This window comes from Stenella coeruleoalba (assembly GCF_951394435.1).
Source record: "Stenella coeruleoalba genome assembly, chromosome: 19".
Taxonomy (NCBI): Eukaryota; Metazoa; Chordata; class Mammalia; order Artiodactyla; family Delphinidae; genus Stenella; species Stenella coeruleoalba.
This window is the reverse complement of record NC_137165.1, coordinates 29,345,494-29,362,253: the sequence shown is the minus strand read 5'-3', so window position 1 is coordinate 29,362,253 and position 16,760 is coordinate 29,345,494. Positions and strand designations below refer to the sequence as shown.

At 39.7% G+C, this 16,760-nt stretch overlaps 1 protein-coding gene across 1 annotated transcript in view; it reads right to left on the bottom strand.

Annotated features, from left to right (window-relative positions):
- Positions 1-16,760, bottom strand: part of ANKFN1 (ankyrin repeat and fibronectin type III domain containing 1) — a gene marked incomplete at its 3' end in the record, with an annotated part of 139,010 nt that overhangs the window by 35,892 nt on the left and 86,358 nt on the right. The window contains exons 11-12 of the mRNA XM_079904546.1: positions 9,080-9,295; positions 130-296 (exon numbers count right to left, since the gene is read on the bottom strand). Of these exons, the coding sequence (XP_079760672.1) occupies positions 130-296; positions 9,080-9,295 (383 nt within the window). The remainder of the gene's footprint in view (positions 1-129; positions 297-9,079; positions 9,296-16,760) is intronic.

The window sequence follows — 16,760 nt, the reverse complement described above, 5'->3', positions numbered from 1 at the left end:
TGGCCCCTGAGGACATCTCATCGTAGAAACTTCACTCAGAAGTAACATTTCAGTTTCCTTCTGGCACATCAAACCCATCACTTAGCCATTGTTTCATCATGAGGAAAATCTAAACTCCTCACAACTTACTTGGAAACGTTATTGTTCTCACGGATCTTCACATGGCAGAGAATGTTAGGCAACTTTTGGGTAACAAGAACTTTGATTTGATCCACAGAGCTACATAGCTTTAGGTAACCCAGATATAATCCAGGAGAGAGACGCTGATGACTCCTTTTGTGATAGGAGAGAATATCCTGTAGGATGAAAAACAAAACAAAAAACACATTAAAAGGCAATCTCTTTTCATTTCTTAGGCACACCATGTCACGAATTAAAGGAGCTGTAGCTAAGTAATTAGTGAGAAACCTTGGATACCACCATGAACGTTGAGAATGTGTTGGTGGTACAGCCAGTCTTACCTTCAGGAGAATTAGCCTCCAAGTCAGGTACTCAGCCTTTAATATATTCTGCATGCTTATTTTCCTCAGATTTCTGTTCCACGAATAGGTGTGTGGGTTGTGATTGGGAATGGTCTGGTTGGTGGTGGAGGCGGATAGATACTAAAGAAAAATAGAATTCATAATTTCTGTCCTTGAAGGGTTTATTGTTTAGCTGGGGGAAAACAAATTGCAAGTGTAAAAACTGACAAAGCAGTATAGGAAGCCTCATTATTTCAGGATAATTGGTGTCAGGAAAAGGATCAAAATTTTACAGTAAGTAGAAAAAAAAGGATTTGATTGTTATCTTGAAAAATCAGACAAGCAATAGCAATAGATTTATTTATCTTATTAACATTCGAGTTATAATCACTAATTCTGAGAATGAAGAGAGAATCAAGTATTGATTCTTGGGTTAACATTTTAGACTAAATTGTATGATAGCTGAAATGCTGTTCCTCATGTTTGACTTTCACAATGTGATCGTGAAGAGGATAATTTTTGCAAGAGTATCTGAAGGCTCCATATATTTTTTTTCCCTTGCATTAAACAAATTTGATATTCAGGTCATTCTCTTATAAAATCCTTGTTCATTGTGTGGTCTTCAGTTGTTAACTGGCCTACCATTGCTAGATTCTCAATTGTCAGTAAATTTGCATGTGATTTCATTAGTCTCCATGTCATCCTCATCAGCTTCACAAACTTCTGTGTCTTTTACAAGATTTAAAAATTTACCTTGTAATAGATTTGCATTGAATTTGCATTGTATTGTCACATCACAATATTCCATAGGCAGCGGAGACTGAATAAAGTTGGTGCGATAGGAGGTGCCAGCCTAGTTAAGCACAGAGGGGTGTTTGAGTGGAGTTTTGTTTTCTACGTGGTCAGTTTTCTAGTGAACTTTTAAGTTTGTGACTTTTGCTTCTCTCTATGACTGCAGGAACTCAGGTAATAAATACTTGGTAATACAGACACTTCCTCTCCTGTATATCAGTAGGTAAGACTTTTTATACATTTGGGCAGTGTAGGGGTGAAACAGAGTAGGAGTGATGACTCAGGAAACTGATTATAGGGGAAGGATTTCTATAGGCCAGAGTTTAGCCTAGTTTTCAAAGGGGGTAAAAAAGAGGGAATCAACTCTACCACTAAATATAGGGAAGGCAAAAGAGAAGAGAAAAAAACAAGTTTAAACTTACATAGAATTCAGTATGGAACAGAAAGGTATGAGGTCTTCCTTGACAGTATACTCTGAAGAAATGACCCCTCCTCTGTAGAATTAACCATCTGTAACATCTAACATATGCTATTGTGTATTGTCTCCTTTGTCCTGTCCTTATCAAACATATTGAGTTCCAGGTACTATAGGAGACATTGGGGTTTCAGGTGAACCTTATATGATCCCTGCTTTTGACGAGGTCAAGAAAGACAGATGAGTAAAGGAATGATCACAATATACCGAAACCAGTTTATAATAGAGGCAATGTAGGCATACAGAGGAAGGAGTACTTAACTTATATTTTTCTTCTTTTATGTTCTTTTCTTGAACTAGACTATGAAATTAATGGCAGGGCCTTTTTTTTCCCAATTGCTTTGTCTCCTTAGTGCCCAGTACTGTTTCTATATATAATAGGTTTGCAACATGTGGAAATCAGGCCTTGTCCCTAAAACAGAATGTATGAGAATAGCAGAAGAGGGACAAAATAAGAATGGTCACAATTGGAAGGAAGACATAACTAGCATGTATAGGAAAGCAAAGACTAAATAACTTTTAAGATATTTGGCAAAGAAATAGACTAGAAAAATTTGACTTCACGATTAAGAAGGAGGGAATTCTTATTCATATAAGGAGATTGATAAAGCTGAATGTTTTCATCTTGTCTCTTCAGAACAGATTGCAGATAATTAGTTGACTAGAGGAAGTTCAGTCAAGGTGAAATTTTGAGAAATGAACAGGTAATCAAAGAGAGAGAAACAGTTAATGAGAGAAGGAAAAATGCAAGTATTTAATCAGCAGAATTTGACGATATGCACCCTAGGGGTGCTTGCTGTACAAGCAGATGTGGCCACAGACCCACAGATCATTATTTTTGAGAAGTGATGGAGAACTGGAAAAGTCCCTAAAGACTGGAAAAGGGCAAATATGCCTATCTTTGAAACAGGAAGGGGAGAAACACAGAAGACACTAGTAATTAAAGACCACCAACTTATAGATCTTTGGGAAAAATGAGAAAAAACCATCAGTCAATCAATTTGCAGTCACCTAGGAAACCCTGAGACACTAAATAGGAGTCAGCATGGTTTTGTGATGGGCAGATCATACAGACAACTTTAATTTCCTATAGCAAAAGAACAAGATGCATAGACCAGGGAGTTGTCTCCAGTATAATCTGTTTCACTAGATAATCTGGGAAAAGTATCAATAGAATCTTGACCGCATGACTTTAATAATAAGCTGAATATCAGGGTTGAAGATTTGTGGATGATGGGGATAGTATGGGAGTAGTAGGACATATTGAGCGATGGCCCAGTAGAGACTGGTCCTGAGAGCCAGTCGGTTCATCATGTTTATTGATGTTCCAGACAAAGAAATGAAGAATGTGTGTATCAAATTTGTGGGTCCCAAATTTGGTGTGGTTTTGATTTTCTGGAAAATAGTAATAAAGCTCTGAATGACCTTATGCATTGGAAAAATAAGCCTATCATAATTAGGGTTGAAACGTAATAAGAAAATGTGCTTGTAAAGACCCAAACCCAAGAGTACAAATATAGAATGCGTATGAGTATAAGAAAAAACATGTGGGGGTCAGAACTGACCACAAATAGAATGTGAGTTAGGAACATACTGTGGTTATGTAAAAAACAACACCATTCTGGGATGGAGTCATTCACTCTTCCATTCAATTTTTTTAAAGACTATTACTGAGCATCTACTATGTGTTTTCCTGCCTTTACATAGTCATTTAGCCTTCATTAGTCAGAATGTTTTTGGAGCCTGAGAAATGCATGGGAAGAGAAAGAAGCTGTCCTATTCACATAATCTGAGGTACATTAGAAAGGCCCCCTAAGCCAAATCAAATGCCTGTGGGTTTATATATTGCCTGATTTGACCTCTAACCTGCATTTCCAGTCTCTACTTCCACTGCAGTCCTCTTGTGTCCCTTATCTCCAGCCAAAATGGATTGCTTTTCCCTTCCTCATACATAGCCTAATCTCTCTTCTTTGATTCTTTGTTGGTTCATGAATCCACTCATTCTACCAACTTTTATCGAGCACTTACTATGTATCAGGCATTATGCTGGGATGTTAGTGACATCAAGATGAATAGGACATGATCCTTCTTTTCATGGAACTCGTATTTCAGTTTGTGAGAGAGACATGTGAGCAAGTTGTTCTTAACCCAGTATAATAAAGGTTGTGTAAGGTCCATTGTGGACTCAAGGGAGGGTGGGATCTCCTTTTCCAGCTTTTACCTTAATTTTTTGTACCATGCCCTCTATTTAATTTAATTCTCTATTTAATTAATTCCTTCCTTCCTCCCTTCTTTCCTCTCTTCCTTTCTTCTTCCCTCCCCCTTTCCTTTCTTCCCCCTCCCCCCTGTCTTTCTCTCTCTCTTTTTTTCTCCACCTGGTAAACTTACCTTACCCTTCATGGCTCAGCCAAATGTCACCTCTTCTACAACGGCTTCCCTGATATTTCCAGGTAGAATTAATACTTGCTTTGTCTGTGTTTTCATAGTACACTGTTTGTGCTGCTAGCAGGTTCTGGTTTAATTCTGCCTTGTATTACCTTGATTTGTGTACAAGTCTGTCTCCCTCCCTTGACTGAACTTGAAAGGAAGGACCTTGAGTTATTCATTTGTTTTTCCTATAGCACCTAGAAGAGTTCCTGGCACCTAGCTGGTGATGAAAAAATGTTTATTAACTATGAAGTGAGAGGCCCAGAGGTACTGGGGGTCTGGGGCTGAACCTTCGGGAGAGAATATGTTGTGTTGGAGCAGTGACCAGGAAGGGTATACCCTTCTTCTCTTCATTGATCAGATATCCTAAGAGCTTGTTAGAGAAACAATGTGTAGTTGCTTTTCCAATAACTACAGGGCTTTTGTTTTGTTGGATAGGGTATGGAAGCTGAATTGTCCAGGGTTGACAGAGGTCATAAAATGGTGGCCTGTGGCCCAAGATTATATAGGCTGCCAAGAATGTAAATTTTCTGAATCATTTTCTAACTTTTAAAAATAAAGAGATTTTATCCCAAACTCTGGACTTTCAACTTCTCTTTAAAAATTGAAAAATATTTCAACATTGGGACCACTTTCTTGCACTGCAATTAGTTGAGGCTGAATAGGGCTGTTCTTTAGATGAGACAGGGGCTCTTCAGATTACTGTAGTCTTTGTTACTTCCACTTTTTCTTATATTGACATATAACTCACATACCATAAAATTCACTCTTTTAAAGTGTGAAATTCAGTGGTTTTTACTATAGTCACAAGGCTGTGCAACTATCACCACTATCTAATTTCAGATTATTTTCAACATTCCAAAAAGAAAACTCCCATTCATTAGCTGTCATTCCCCAGTCCCTCCTCTTCCTGCCCCTGGAACCACTCATCTACTTTCTGTCTCTATGGCTTTGCCTGTACTGGATATTTAATTGTGTAGCATTTTGTGTCTGGCTTTTTTCACTTAGCATAATGTTTTCATCCATATTAGCATGGATCAGTACTTCATTTATGGCTGAATAATATTCCATTATATGAATACATCACTTTTGTTTATCCATTCATCAGTTATTGGACATGTAGGTTGTTTCCACTCTTTGACTACTGTGAATACTTCTGCCATGAACATTGGTGAACAAGTTTTGTGTGACCCCAATTGTTTCTTATATCCAGTCCAGTTGACTCATTTCCATTAATCTTCCTGATTCCAGTAGTTTTTGATCCCCACGTTAGGGGTTCCTTGGAGGTAGAGAGAGCAGGAATGTGCAGGAAAAAAGCAGAAAAGGGCAGAAGAGATAGTAGGTCCTGGGCACCTCAGGTGTAAGAAGAAGATGCTGGGTCCTTGTAGGTGACAAGAAATGCCTAAGGAGGTCAAGGGAAGGAAAGCAGGGATGGGAGGGAGACGGAGGGCAAGCTTCACCACAGCTTCTGTAGGATCACACTTTTAAAAAGGATCTAGAGAAAAGGACGGGGAAGGTGTGTAAAGCAGCATGGCAGAATGGGAAGGGCACCAGGCTAGGAGTCAGAAGACTTGTGTCTTAGTCCCACAGGCTGCTTTTTTGGCTGATAGGACCTTGGTGAGTTACTTCCCTGAAATCCATAGCTTCATTTATGAATTGGACAGAAATTTCCCACTCAACCTCACTGGGTTTTCATGAGGATCAAATGATATAGATGTGACAAAGTGTTATAAACTTGAAAGTGTAGTACAAATGTGAGAGATTAATCTTCAGAGAAAACTTTACCTGGAGGTTTCCAGTTATTGAAGTGACCCCTGAAGGTTATGGTCAGAGAAACTCAGCACCTGAGAGGGGCCTTTCTGTTGGAAACACAGTTGACCCTTGAACAACATGGGTTTGTACTGTGTGAGTCCACTTATACCTGGATTTCAATAAATATACAAAAATATATGTGTGGAACATTGTGCTAGACTTGTATTGAGGTGGATAACCTATCCTTACATAGGCAAAAGGTGAGTAGTATTTAATGTAAAATTAATAATGTTTTAGTTTTCTTACTGTTTTATAACTTTTTTTTCAGAGAATTACATTACCATACAGTATGCCTGTCTCTTGTAATTGGAGAAACTGCCTATCAGCCTGTCATCACAGGTAAGTGGTTTTTTAAAAAAAGTAACAGTTTCCAATACTGTATTATGAATGTGACTATAATACTGTATGCCGTAAAAATTTTATGACCATTCATGAGCGTATATAGGCTAGGCTACCGTGAAGCAATTGTATCAGTTACACTAGGCTACCATAAAGCAGTCATACTGCTGCTTCTTTATTATCAATGCATGAATTGTTATACCTCTAAATAAATATGAATTTCTTTTTCACATTATAATTTTGGGGCGTCAAAAGTTATATTTGGATTTACTACAGGGGGGGTGGTGTCAGCACCCTTAGCCCCCATGTTGTTTGTTCAAGGGTCAACTGTACCCTCATTGCCAGTTAGTTTGCTCAGGGGGATTCTAACTTGTCTGTAATAACTCTCTTTTCCTTCCCAGGCAAGTGTGGGAAGGATTTCTCTCTCCCTTCCAGATATATGAGAGAGGCCTGCTATGAAGGTCTGGGACTTGAGAGGGTCAGGAATTTGAGCGGGTTAGACCCTGGAGGTTCCCTGGGGCCCTAAAGGATTAGTGCATTAGTTATGGGCCCAGATTTTGTTAAAGCCCTTATCTGTTTTGAAAACTCCATTGTGGATCATTTAGTCTTTATACAATTTTTCCTTAGTTCTTACGAAAAGGTAGAAGTAGTGAAATGACTGAGCCAGTACCTAGGGTCTCCTGGGAGAGTACAGATGAGAAGGAGATGGACTGGGTGTGCCCTGAGGGAGAGCCTAGCATTGGTTGGATTTTTCTGAGTAGAGAAATAATAAAAATAACTAACATTTATAGACCACTCACTTTGTGCTCCTCTTCTAATGCTTTATGTGTTTAACTCATTTACTCTTCATTAGAACCCAGTGAAGTAGGTTGTTTTGCAGAGAAGGAAATACAGGAGGTAAGAAATTAAGTAACTTGTTCTAGTCACATAACCAGAAAAGGTGGAGTCAGGAATCATACCCAGTCGGCCTGAGTCCAAAGTGGTGCCTCAGAATGTGGTGTGATGTAGCAGAAAGAAGCTCAGGCTTCCAATCAGAAGGCCTGGAGGTCATCACTCTTATGACCCTGAGAAAAAAGAGTGGTTTGTGGCCTGGAATTGTGGGAATTACCCAGCCTGCTTTGGTCAACCACCAAGACCTATCTCTATGTTGAATTGGTGGGGCTGCCTCCTGACATAATTAAATGTTAAGTCTAGGAGTAACTGAATACCGCACTAATAGTTTTATTCCCCCATTTCCTCTCCAGTGTAAGGCCTGTATGGGAAGGAGGGGCGAGAGAAAAAGTAGAAGGAGAAAAAAGGAGAGTAGGGGGTGGGTGGGAATGACATCAAGCAGGAATGTGCCAGTCAGCGGGGGTAAATGTTCCACTTGGATCTGTGTGGAAACCTGATCTTGCCTCTATTTTTGGTCTCCTTCTCTAACAACTTTTTGCCAGATTGGAATTTTTCTGCACCTGTAACACATTTTTAATGTAATAAGTCTAGGAGAAACCAGGTATTATATCATGCTGGGGCCTGTGCTATGTTTCTAGGAGCAAAGGTAGCCCAGACTCCAATTTATCCCTATAGGGGATTAGTGTATTAGTCACCCTGTAAAAGCTCAATTTATTATGATTTTTAAAATGTTTCTTTTAGCACTTACTTATAAAAGGTGAGGAGGGGAACCACGAATGTGACTGTGTTCCCTGCTCCCACCTACACACACGCGCGCGCGCACACACACACACACACCCCCCCGCACCCTCTATAAATTTCATATGAACCCAAATTCCATGAAACCAAATCCAGAGGTATTGGCTTTGACCAATTAGCTTACCTTTGCTACACTGGACTTTATCCTGGTCTGGGCCAGAGCAAGTAATAGAAAGGTGAGATTATTGTACTAGCCACCCCTCAGTGGAGAATGAAAGTACGTCAGCAGGCTGGTTACTTAGCTGTTTAGGGTGATCTGAGGGGTTACTGGGCCAAGGCTTGGGTTTGGCTTGTTTGTCTGAGATTGAGCCCTTTCTTCCCCATTACTCCAGATTGGCTGTCTTGTCGATATATGCCATTGGTTGTGTAGGCCTCAAGGTAGTTGTTTCTCCTAGCTTTGCCACCTAACTGGAGAGCTCTATAGAACTCATCCCCATCACTGGATTTAAAAGAAGGAAAAAGAAACAGCTTGAAGCCCATGTTTACATAAGAACACGTGAAGCTGTGTGGTGGCGTGGAGAGAGCACTAGACTCAGGAGCACGAGGTATAGGTTTGTATCCTAGCTCTGCCATCCAGGTTAAGAGACTGGATCTCAGCTGCCTGGTTTTTGAATTTTGGTGGCTATTTAGTTCTCAGGTGACTCATCTTTTATTTCACCTCCCATCCCTCACTCATTAAAATCCTAACTCCTGCCTCCAAATGTGATATAATATAGCAGAAAGAAGCCTGCTTCCAATCAGAAGATCCGAGTTCAACTTTCAGCTCTGCCATTTTCTAGCTGTGTGTCTAGGGGCAAATCCAAGTTTGGTGGGGCCTTAAGCTGATACAATTTTTTGTGCTTTTCTTAAGGAAAGGAATACAAAATTATGAATGTGAAGTTCTTAGGGCCTTGGAAGGGACTTGTAGAAGTGACGAGCTGATTGATGCTTTTGAATCTTTCCTACGTGTGGAATACAAACAATGACATGCCTCCGGACCTCTTCATTCCATTACTGCATATGTAAATGGCTCTTGATACATTTCACTAGAACCTCAATAAGTGTGTTTGGAATTTTTATTAGGAAAATTGAAAAGACTACATACCTGGATGGTTATCAGTAAAATGTCTAAGGCTGTTGGCTCCTCAGGTGTTGAGAGAGACTTCCTCTGGCTTTGCAGCTTTGAGATCTGCATCCATTTGCCATTAAAAAATGAATAGAGCATCTCCACCTCTCTGATGGTGACTATGAGGATGTTTCCATGCCGGTCTTTAATGGGTTCATAGTAAACTCTTCCCAAATTGTGTGTCCCAAGTAAATTCTAGAAACAAACAGATTTCTGGTAGCTTAGATGATGTGCAAACAAAGCAACAAAACTGCAACAAAAGACACTGAATAATTATCTGATGTTTCTGAGAAGCTGTTTTTTGGTGGTTGTTGTTGAGCAGACTTAACCCTATAATAGAATATGTAGCATCATACAAATGTACTGAACAGAAGCTCAAAGAGAATGTCTTCACCATAAGCCTGCAAAGATTATAGCAAGAGGCACAAAAATTATGTTTTTTTTTAAGCAAATTTAATATCTGTAAATATCTCTTACCCACATAGACACACCGGCACATAAACCTCAGTTACCAGCACTTGAAGAGAATCCCAGATGTTTTAAAGAAAAATGCCTGATATTTCAGGTATGCTACTTGTGGAGTTTTCAAGAGATCTACAGTAAGCTGGTATGAAGTGGGGTTGTTTAAAATGAAGAAGTGAATTGACAATGTAGCACATTGTACAGGTCCCCAAATGACTGCACATTCCCTTCAAGATACTTTAATTGGGAGATTGGCCTGGTTTGACTTATCTGCATTTCAGAGAGTTCTGTTTATTTAAAATTTTGTTAAAATTGTTTGTGAGCTAGGTCAACAAGGTAGACAATACTTTGAGAAAGGTAAGAAGAGAAGGATGCCACATTAAATGTGAAGGGGCCCAGGTAGTTGTTATTAAAATAAGCAGTTTTACAAATGTGCAAGGATTGAAGATTTCTAACTTAGAGCACTGGATGAATAGGATAAAATACCCTTTTACTTTGAATATCTATAGCTTTTTAAAATAATTAATCATCTCAGAGCTCCTGGCTGTTATTTTTGTGAGCTCACATAAGTGCTGACAAGATAACCTGTTAGCAGGAGTGCAAAAATAGAACTGGAATTTGTGAAAGTGATAAGGATGACCTAAAAATGAATGAGCCAGCTGATCAGTATTCACATTTACAAAAACAGTGGAATGTTCCTCATAGGTAGGGACTATGTCTTTTTTTTTCTTTTCTTAATTTGCAAGGACAGAACACATACATAAGAAATTTCATAAATAATTATTGACATTATAAAAATTCATTTGGAAGGATTACTGTTTTTAAAAATGGCCTAACTACTCAGTCAGATTATCCCTTTCTAACAATTAACTTCTAAATCATAGAGAAGTAATTGGGTAAGGCTTTTAATCCAGCCATGTGTAGTACTACAGTCTTATATAAAGCAGTTTGCTGCAAAGCAGTACTGGCCAATCAGCAATGGCATGCTGGTAAACTGGCCATCAAAAAAAAAAAAAAAGGCTTGATATATAATATGCCAATTTCTGTGGTGTAAATACTCCCACAGTACCCTATTTCAAGCTACCAAAGGTTGTGACAACAGGCTTTGAAAATCTCTGAATACTTAACTGTTGGCTCTCCTAAGCGAGTACAAGTTGGCTCCAGCACATTACTGCTGTTAAGCCTTTAGTTAGCCTGGTGTTGAGTTTCAGGTCTGGCTGCTGTTCATTAACACTTAGACTTCTAAAAAATGACTTACTCTTTCTGGCTCTGAGTTTCATCATCTAAAATTAAGAGTCCTTACAGCTCAGACATCCCTTACGCTAATCCTTACCTTATAGAATGATTGGTGGATTAAGTCAAGCAATGTATGAGAAAGTGTTTCGTAAACTTTCGAGCTTGATACAAGTAGGCAGGGTATGGGCTTTCTTTAGTGCTCCAACTGGAATTCCACCCTGGTTTATACTTACTCATTTTGAACACTCAGCCCGGGTCTCACCTTCTCTGGGAGGACTTTCTCAACTCTCACAGGTAGAACTTACCATCTCCTTTTTTGTCCCCTACTGCTTCGTGTACCAACTTGTATCTTAGCATGACTCTGACTTTCCTGTGTATTGACGTACATGTCATGAAATCATGGTTTTTTCATCTCTGTTTCTCTGGGTTCCTTGCACAGTGCCTGGTACATAGTAATAGCTCAAGAAATTTTTGTTGACTGAAGTAACATCATTAGGACACTGGAAAATTTGATTTGCTTTGGATCAAAGTGGGTGAGTGGACATTGAATGAGATGGTCATTTCATTTAGGCAGAGTTTATTATCAGTGATTCACTGTTAGTTTTGGATATGCTGACTAAACGAGAAGCACTAAAAGTCTTCCTGAAATTCTTTATTGATAGCAAATTGGGTTGGATAGCTAGCTCTGGGAAGAGGCCAATTTAAAAGAGGAATATCTTTGGAAAATAAGTTGCAACCACGTTCTAAGGGGGCAAATTTGGGGTTCTTTAGTGCCTAAAGGAAAAACATACCATGTTAATACCTGTCATGCTATGCCATCAAGATTAGGAGATCTGGGAACTCTGAGGATTCTACAAGGTAAAGAGAAATAAAAGGCATCTGATGGCTCACAGGAATGCCTCTAGGTTATAACCACAGCAAACCACAGGGCTGTCAGTAAGCCCTGGACAGATGCACAATACTTAGAGACTTTCATTCAGTTTGGGGTGACATGGGAAGTTGAAGGAGGTCTGGCGTAGAGATATGAAGGCCTGGAAAAGAAGAGTAAAATTTCGGGGAAACCTTCTCCCCCCCTTGAAAAATGAAAGAGACATAGTATTCATGAATTGTTACCTGGCTTTAGCTCACTAACACTCGTTTCTAAAAGCCGTAGAGGAGGAAGCTAAAAAAAATGGTACAAATGTTGTGACAGCCTGGAGGGGTGGGATAGGGAGGGTGGGAGGGAGGGAGACGCAAGAGGGAAGACATATGGGAACATATGTTTATGTATGACTGATTCACTTTGTTATAAAGCAGAAACTAACACACCATTGTAAAGCAATTATACCCCAATAAAGATGTTAAAAAAAAATGGTACAAATGAACTTATTTACAAAACAGAAATAGAGTCACAGATGTAGAAAACAAACTTATGGTTACCGGGGGGAAAGGGGAGGAGGGATAAATTGGGAGATTGAGATTGACACATACACACTACTATCTATAAGATAGATAACTAATAAGGACCTACTGTATAGCACAGGGAACTCTACTCAGTACTCTATAATGACCTATATGGGAAAAGAATCTAAAAAAGATGGGATATATGTATATGTATAACTGATTCACTTTGCTGTACATCTGAAACTAACACAACATTGTAAATCAACTATATTCCAATAAAAAATAAAGTAAGAGTTTGCAGGAAAAAAAATAAAATCTGTGGAGGAGGAAAGTTTAATATAACCCAATCTAGTTTCAGGTTATTCCTGTATTTTGAGGATAAGTAGTTCAGGTATCTCTCAGTGTAAGAGGAATATACCCTTCTGCCTCTTGGGGCCTCTGCCATTTTCCTAAAAGTAAGAAAAACAGTGTGGGGTCCTGGCCACTTATAGGCTTTCTAATCTTATTATTAGTATTTTTTAATCCTAATGCTGGCAGATACTTATCTCTCCTGCCTAGGTCATATTAATTCATACTTTACCTTCTTCCAGATAAAATGTAAGACCACTTCTCCTAGATAGGCTCCAAATGATACAGAATAGACTTTTACCTTTTCTTTTTTAACTATAATATACATAATTTGTTCTGTTTAAAATTTTTGTCTGCTTTTTGTAAAATGAATGCACAATAAGGTGATGAAATATTGGAAAGAATACAGGCTTTGGAGTTATATAGATCAGGGTTTGTATCCAGGCTCTGCTACTTCCTATCCGTGCAACCTTGGGCAAGTTATTTTCCCTTTCTAGGCCTCAGTTTTATCCAGTGTTAAATGAATATCAATAATAGTAATTTCTCATTATGGTGTGGTGAAGATAAAATGAGATATAGTTTGGAAAGCACTTAGCAAAATGGCTGGCACTTACTCTGTTAGAGAAATGAAAGTTGTTTCACGATTATTATTTATTATCATGTATTAAAGAACCTTCGTATGTATAAAAGAGATAACTAACGAGAACCTACTGTATAGCTCAGGGAACTCTACTCAGTGCTCTGTGGTGACCTAAATGGGAAGGAAATCCAAAAACAGGGGATATATGCATACGTATAGCTGGTTCACTTTGCTGTACAGTAGAAACTAACACAACATGGTAAAGCAACTATACTCTAATAAAAGTCAATTAAAAAAAAAAACTCCCTATAGAGCAGAAACTGGAAAATAAGGCACAGGGTGTACAGTGGTTTGTATGCACTTGATGAAGGTAAGTCAGGGTGCCATGGAAACAGAGGAGAGGGAGAAAGATGGCAAGGAAGGCCTTTGTGTGCCGTGATAAAATGTCTGCGCCACTCTTGAAAGAGTGTGAGTCAGGGAATGACATGGTCAGCATCCTTTATTGGCTACTCTGGCAGGAGTGTGGAGAACAGGTTGGAGGGTGTTAAGACTGGAAGCAGGAGGACGACTTTGGAGGCTTTTGACATATCTGGAGTAATGAAGCAGTGGTAGTGATGCTGGAAAGGGAGGGAGAGTAAAATGAGATATACCATAGGTAAAGCAATAGGATTTATGTATGGCTGATGCCAATCGAGCTATTTAAGGATGCCTTTTAACGTTTCTCAGAACATTGTAAGACATGTTAGATTAGTAAAGAGACCTAAAATATTAAGCATAAATCTCCCCAAACTTATGTTTCTTCCTCTTCTGAGAAGTTTTTTTCTATGCCTTGTCGCCCCCCGCCCTTCCACCCCCCCCCCCCAAAAAAAAGAGTGGCTTCAGTATTTCGAGACATTTTCATTCTAAAGGTCAGCAAGGAGTTTGGGCAATAGGTATTACAAGAAAAGATGAAAGTGACTGCTGTTGTTTAGGCAGGTGGTGCTCTGACCTTTGATGGGCACTGAAAGGGGTAACTATTAAGTACTACGAGGCACTGGTCACTGTGCAGGGCTGGAGAGCTCTCCAGGTGGTAACTATGGCATGAGGTACGTTTCTGTGATCCCTTTTCCCTTTGGTTAGATAGCGTACCCTCCAGTGTGATCTTAGGGGTACAGGGGTTGGACTGATAAATACAGTTATTTATCCAGCCAGTACTTAAGGATGATCTGCCACATGCCACACATGGGGGATATAGTGGTAACCAAGGCAGATACATTCCCTGAGCTCAGGGACTCACAGTCCAAGTTGGTCAGTGACCAGATCACGATACAGATAATTAACTAATGGTATTATGATCACCATTCTGAATGAAGAATGCGACGTGCTATGTGAGTGATTCACTTAATTGGGAGATCAGAGAAAGGCTCCCTGAGGAAGTAGAAAAATGAAGCTGAGATCTGAAGGATATGTAGGAATTAGTGAGACAAAGAAGTAGAAGAGGATTCTAAGCAGAGGAAACAGCATTTAAGCTAGCAGAGGAGACTGAGAAAGACAGGCCAGGAAGTTGGAAAAATCTGGAAAGTATGGAGTCATGGAAGCCAAGGGATGTGGCAGTTTGAAAAAGGAGAGCAGGACCAAGTGTATCACATGCTGCTGAGATGTCCGTTGCAAAGAGGATTGAAAAGTGTCAGTTGGACATAGTGAAACCGAAGTCATTGGCAGGGATGGATCCAGGTAGGGGCCTGTACCACACAATTTTGGGGTCCTCTTTAAGATAAAGAATACAAAATTACAAATATGAAAGTTAGGTATAAAAGTGAATTTAAAAAAAAGTGAATATTTAGACTAAAAAGAAAATCTCCCCCAATACTGGAGTATTTGGAATTTCTGATCCCCTTTCCCTCCTGGGTTTCTTTAGGCAGTTTATCACGAAGATTGTAACCCAACTTCCCCTCCCTGAGCACTGCACGACTCCCACACTCGCGGGGTCATGCAAGTGAGGGGCCTTTCGGCTCAAGCTTTACGAGCACCATCTGCCTCTGATTATTGGTGGCCTGAGAGAGCAGTTTGGTAGGCATGGTGGTCGCAAAAGTCAGGGAAAGAGCTTGGAACTACATGGGAAGTGAGGAAGTAAATGCAAAAGGAGAATGTTGGCCACCCTTTCAAGAAGTTTGGTTCTAAAGAAGAGAAGAGAGATTGGTAACTGAAGGAGGGAGTGAAGAACTGAGATCCAGAGCACATGTGAGGGATGAGCCTTGGGTAGGAGGAGTGAGGCTTTATCTGTTGGAATGGGGGGGGGAGGGAGGAAGAGAAAGTAGCATCAGTGCAAGGAGGCCTTTCAATTTGGCAGTGGAAAAAGAATTATTTCCTATTTATTTTCTTGATGAGTTATACAGTAAAGTGTCACCTGATGTGGGGATGGAGAATGTGGGGAAGGGGAAAGAGATGTGGTAGAATGGAGAAGGTTTTAAATAGTTGCCTTGTAATTTGGGAAAGTGAATTTAGTAGAGAAATGGAATGTTATCACAAGGTAACCTTATGTGTGAGAATTGTAGTCATGAATTTAACATAAAACCAATCATACCTCACCCCCCCCCTTTTCAGTGATGCTTTTTCTGCAGCAGTGTACAACTACTCTAGTGTAGACATGTTGGATTCATCCAGGCTTGGATTTTTTTCCAAATAGATAATATGGAGGGAGACAGTGGCCAGAAATTTAGAGGATTTTCAAGGGAGTGATTATGATGGGCTAATTAATCTAAGCTAGGCAAGGAGGAAAATGACCTCAGAAGGGGGCTGATGCATTATGAAAAGTGATGGGGGTCAGTACCTTGGGGGGCCAAATCCAAGAGCTGTTGCAATGGAAGTAATAGTTGAGTAGGGCACACTGACCATCATGGCTTCCCTCTAGCCCCTCAGTGTTTAACTGCAGTGGCTTGTGACAGACAGCCTAACCCTTCTCATGTTACTGATATCAGATGAAGGTGTTCTAGGAAGCCTCTAATAAACATAAAATAAAGAGCCCCGTTTGAAATTCTAAAGTTGTTCAGTCTGTGATCTAAGCACGTCTGGGCTGTATGGTGGGCTAATGGGAGGGTCCATTAAGGACTCCTGGGAAAGAACTTTACTAAGGGACCAAGGAGCCTACTGGGAATGAAGTTTATCCTAAAGAAAGAGGTGTTCTTGAGGTCTAGTGGCTTGATCCAGCTCAAGCTGGTCAGTGATGAAAGGAAGAGGCTCTTTGAATTCAGCACAGTCATCATGGCCCAGCTCCAAGAACTTCTTGAGTTGAAGGAGAAGATTCTGTAATCAAGAGTGAGTTGAAATGGAGAGCACGGTTTTTTTAAATCTTACTGAGGACAAAAGGCAATATACTGCCTATGCAATGGAGCATAGAACAGGAGGTTTAAGGGTTACCTTTCAGAATTTATTATAATAGCAAGACAATAATTATTATTATTGCAAGGAGTCAAATTATTGCATGGGTCAAGAAATGAAATTCGTGTAATTGCAGGTGGGGGTGGAACTGTAGAAAATCTTTTTTTGTTATTATGACTCTATTTTTATGCTTCGGTTGGTATGGCCTGGCCGAACACAGCTTATGTAGATTCCTGTTATGTGTATCTCTGGGGTTGATGTAACTGACAGCTTTGTAGGTAGATACCCATCACT